The sequence below is a fragment of the Erpetoichthys calabaricus genome, chromosome 5, assembly GCF_900747795.2.
Source record: "Erpetoichthys calabaricus chromosome 5, fErpCal1.3, whole genome shotgun sequence".
Taxonomy (NCBI): Eukaryota; Metazoa; Chordata; class Cladistia; order Polypteriformes; family Polypteridae; genus Erpetoichthys; species Erpetoichthys calabaricus.
This window is the reverse complement of record NC_041398.2, coordinates 32828769-32833544: the sequence shown is the minus strand read 5'-3', so window position 1 is coordinate 32833544 and position 4776 is coordinate 32828769. Positions and strand designations below refer to the sequence as shown.

At 37.5% G+C, this 4776-nt stretch overlaps 1 gene segment (V, D, J or C); it reads right to left on the bottom strand.

The window, feature by feature from the left end:
* Nucleotides 1-3933: 3933 nt before the first annotated feature.
* On the bottom strand, nucleotides 3934-4463 carry LOC114651608 (Ig kappa chain V region 3381-like). The segment is given in 2 exon segments: nucleotides 3934-4292; nucleotides 4403-4463. Coding segments are annotated over 2 exon segments (366 nt in total).
* Between the last annotated feature and the right edge of the window lie 313 nt (nucleotides 4464-4776).

Genomic DNA, 4776 nt, shown 5'->3' with positions numbered 1-4776 from the left:
ACATATAATACATCTGGTTACCAACTAATCGCGGACCTACCTACAAAACAGAGTCCTTCCAGATGAACCACCATTTAACAGAACTGGTGTGGACTACTTTGGTCTATTTGAAATCAAGCATGGAAGAACAACTGTAAAGATAAATGTTGTTATATTTATCTGCTTGGCCATCCAAGCAGTCCTTGTAGACGTAGCAGCTTCCTTTGACAAAGATTCTTTTATTAATGCCCTTTGCCGCTTTATCTCCAGATGAGGGTGTGCTAGAGATGTGTTCTCATAATGTATCTAACTTTGTTGGAGCTGAATGAGAAGGCTATCCAAGAGTGGAACACTATTAAAACAGAAAATACTTTGCTTCAACATGGCATTAAATAAATATTCAATCCCCCTTCTGGCTCCCATCATGGAGGAGTATGGGAGCATATGATTTGTTCCATCAAAAAAATTCTCATTTCCACTGAGGAGGGTCTTCAGGTGTTCTGTTGTGAAGCTGAATCTATAATGAACAGACAACCTGTAACTACACCATCTAATGACCCAAAAGACTTGGAGGTGCTTTACCTAAACCACCTACTTCTGTTGAAAACAAAACCACCTATGCCTCTTGGACTTTCTCAGATTGACAATCTTTATTTGGGTAGAAGATGGAAACAAGTATAATATATGGCAGATCTTTTCTGGAAACAATGGACTAAAAAGTACCTGAAATTCAAAGATGTCATAAGTGGTCTAACATAACATAAAATAATGCTCCTGGATATATCGTATTAAAGGAATCGGCACCATTAAACTCCTTGGTAATGGGCAAAGTCATCCAAACCGCGTAATATGAAAATGGATTTGTTTGTAATGATCATGTCAAGACAAAGACAAATGAACTTGATAGTCTAATCACTAAGATCTGTCTTCTCCAAGAAGCAGGATAAGGCATATTTTTTCTTAATTTTCTAATGACTGTATGAGTCTTGTGTTATTGCAATTGTTTCCAAGAAAAGAAAACAATTAGGGGCCTAATGTGACCCAAGTTTTGTATTAAAATATTTTATGTTCAGATAATTTAAAGAGGTGTTACATTTAATTTTGTAGTTCAACATTAGTATACGTATTTAAAATAGAGCTAGGTAATTTTTCAGTTTTAATGTGCTATTGTTTCTTTCAGAAGGGGCGCTGGGTTGCAAAGGTTATAGGGAATGAGGAAGTTTTGTATTTTTTATTTTTGAGTGGATTGATTAGGCCATGGAAACACATGATTTTCTTACTTTGTCTGTTTTGAGTTTCTTTCAAAACTGTGGAAATATATAACGTGGAAAATAAACGTTTGTTTTACAAAACAATGGAGTGGATTAATGTTAAACATCAAGTTCTGGACACACGTAAGTTACTGCTGTAGCCACACGTTGTTTTGCATCTACAAGTTATTCTGTAATTATTTTGTGTTAATTGGTTCCATATCCAGGTTTGATTCCTATCTTATGTCTGCTTCTCCCCATAAATGTAAAGCAGATAATTGTATGAGTGTTTTGCCTTAATTGCATTTCAGGTCACCTAATTTTACATATAAGAAAGAGTGTATGCTACAATAATAAATTCATTTTCAGCAAGCAGTTTATGATAAATGAACTTTTAATATTCTGTACTACAACTGGTAGGCTGCTTTCAATTCCTTAGACTCCAATGTTTTCTACTCAATATTACTCTTTTTTCTACTTTCTTGACTCTTTGTATTTCTAGCTAAGATGCCTTCTGCCTTGGAGCTTTTGCATTCTGCCAGCTTACTCTCAGCTTGATTATTCCTTCCTTTGCTCAGCCATTTTTACCCACTTAGAAGATAACTTCTGTACTTAAGGGTTACTCACTAAGGCTTTTGAGTCCCATAAAATGCTGCTCCTCTAGTGTCACAAAGCACACAAGATCCTGAGCAGCTCTTCAGTGTAAAGGACCAGACAAAGAAATGTGTGAAGTTCAAGGTCTAATTTAATGTTGTGTGTTTAGAGTCAATTGAAATCATTACTTACATGGTTGTGATGCCTTCTGGCTACACATATGTCCAGTAGTGCCCCTCTACCTCCATCTTAGGTAGTCATAAACCATACACCAGCATAATTTCCTTCCTCTGGGCAACAAGGATAAAGGACCACAAGACATTAAAGTCATTCAAGTAATTGGAGTCATTCAAGTAATTGGAGGAAAAATGTTTTAGAACTCCCACTGAAAATGCTATTGTGGAAATGTAACTGAGCAAGAAGCAGATGATAGGAAAAGATGGGAAAAGATGATCTGCTGCAACAACCCCTAATGGGAGCGGCCAAAAGAAGGAGAAGGACATACTACTGCAGTAGTTAATGTTGCTGCTCTGCAGTTACAGGGACCTGAGTTAACTCCGAGCCAAGTCACTGTTACTGTTTCCTTTTTCCTTTGATGTCTTCTCCAGGTGCATCTCTGAGACATGAATGATAACTTGATTGACTGCTAAATCAATCTGATATTAATGGCTGAGATTCCAATCAGGTTTGGCTCCCTTCTATACTCCTTACTGATTCAGACATGTAGTTGTGTTGTAAAGAAATAAGGAGATTCAGAAAATGGATATGCTTAAAGGTGGCATGCCAGCACACTCCTCCTCTAATTATAAGCACTGAACCACTTTATACTCTCTGACATCACCAAATGGGTGCAAAAGCAAAGGCGAGGTGGATGAGCCTATGTTGTCCTGGGTAATGGACTATCTGTTGGGCAGACTGCAGTTTGTGAGACTCAAGAACTGTGTTACTGATACAGATGTGAGCAACACTGGAGCACCACAAGGAACAGTCCTGTCTCCTTTTCTCTTCACTCTGTACACCTCTGACTTCAAATATAACACCAGGTCATGTCACTTGCAGAAATTCACAGATCATTCTGCCCTTATGGGGTGTATTTATAACGGGGATGAGACAGAGGAGAGGAGTCAGATGGAGAACTTTGTTTCTTGGAGCAAAGAGAATTATCTTCATCTTAATATCAGCAAAACCAAGGAACTGATTATTGATTTTCGCTGCAACAAAGAACCCCTATGTTCAGTCGCTATTCAGGGTCAGGATGTAGTTGAAGTCCTCTCCTCCAAGTACTTGTGAGTCCACATAAATTACAGTTTGGATTGGTCACTGAACAAAGAGGAACTATATAAGAAAGGGCAGAGCAGGCTCTTCTTCCTTAGGAGACTGCATTCCTTTAATGTAGGACGTGAAATCCTTCACATCTTCTACAACTCTGTGATGGTCAGTGAGATTTTCTAATGTGCTGCGCTGGTAACATCACTTCAAGAAAGGACCCCCAAATCAACAGAGTAATTAAAAGGACAAGCTCAGTTAAAGGGTGCCCTCTGAACCCCCTGGAGTTCATAACAAAGTAGAGAATGAAGACAAAACTGAGTGTTATTATGAACAATTCTGCACATCCTCTCTCTGACCCACTACAACTGAGGACTTTCAACCATCGAATTACTCAGCAGAAGTGTATCAGGAAACTCTACAGGGGCTGCATAATGTCTCACTAGCACTGTGTCAGCCAAATCAGAATTTTTCTTTCTTTTTTAATTTTCTTTATTTTTAGTCATTCTGATAGTCATCTATCTATCTATCTATCTATCTATCTATCTATCTATCTATCTATCTATCTATCTATCTATCTATCTATCTATCTATCTATCTATCTATCTATCTATCTATCTATCTATCTATCTATCTATCTATCTATCTATCTATCTATCTATCTATCTATCAAAGGTGACTACTAATACTTTCATTTAAATGTCATTTATTACTTGTTAATCTACTAACATTACCTTAAAGACAATTTCTTATGATTTATTGTTACATACAGTACATTTTTGATTATGTCATTTCCATATTTTAAAGTTTTTATTGAATAATCTTTTTCATTAATAGATTTGGCAGCTGCATCAACATGTAAAGGAAGTTTTTGTACGGCTCTGTATCACTGTGTGAGAGGAGTGCTAGCATGCTGCTGACAGTAGTAATGTCCTGCATCTTCAGGCTGCACGTTACTGATGGTCAGCATATAATCAAGTCCTGAGCCACTGCCATTGAAGCGACTTGAGATCCGAGTCTGCAGAGTACTTGAGCGGTAAATCAGGAGTTTTGGAGATTCTCCTACTCTCTGCTGATACCAGGCAAGATAGTTATAGTCGCCAGTAATGGAGCTGCTGGCTTTACAGTTCATGTTGACTGTTTCTCCTAGTTGTGCAGACAGACTTGAGGGATACTGAGTCATGATGATGTCTCCAGTGGACCCTGGATAAAAGAGAATAAAGTTGAGTTAATTTAATGCTTGGACAGAAACACAGTTCCTGTTTTACTTAGTAAAATTCACTTAACAGGAAAGTTATTTTTATAGATCTCACCTTCAATTAAAAACAAGAGGGTCACCAAGAAAAGAATTGAGAAATCCATCTCCACCAAATCTTACAGGCAGGTTTAACTGAGCCAATCTTAATGACTTCACTCTTTAAATCTCTTGAGAAGTGCAGAACGTATGCAAATGGAGAAGGGGAGAAAACAGAGGAAATGACAAGATAGTCAAACTTCTGCCACTGTACAGTTTGCATGTTCTGTGTGGTTTTTTCAAAGATGTGCATGTTAGCTTGATTGTCTATTATAAATAGGCCTGAAATAAAACGCTTGCATTCCAGCCAGGTTTGTCTCCTGCCTTACTCCTTATTGAATGATGCATAATGATGTTAAAATGGAAATACAGATCATGGAGATACCCAAAGGA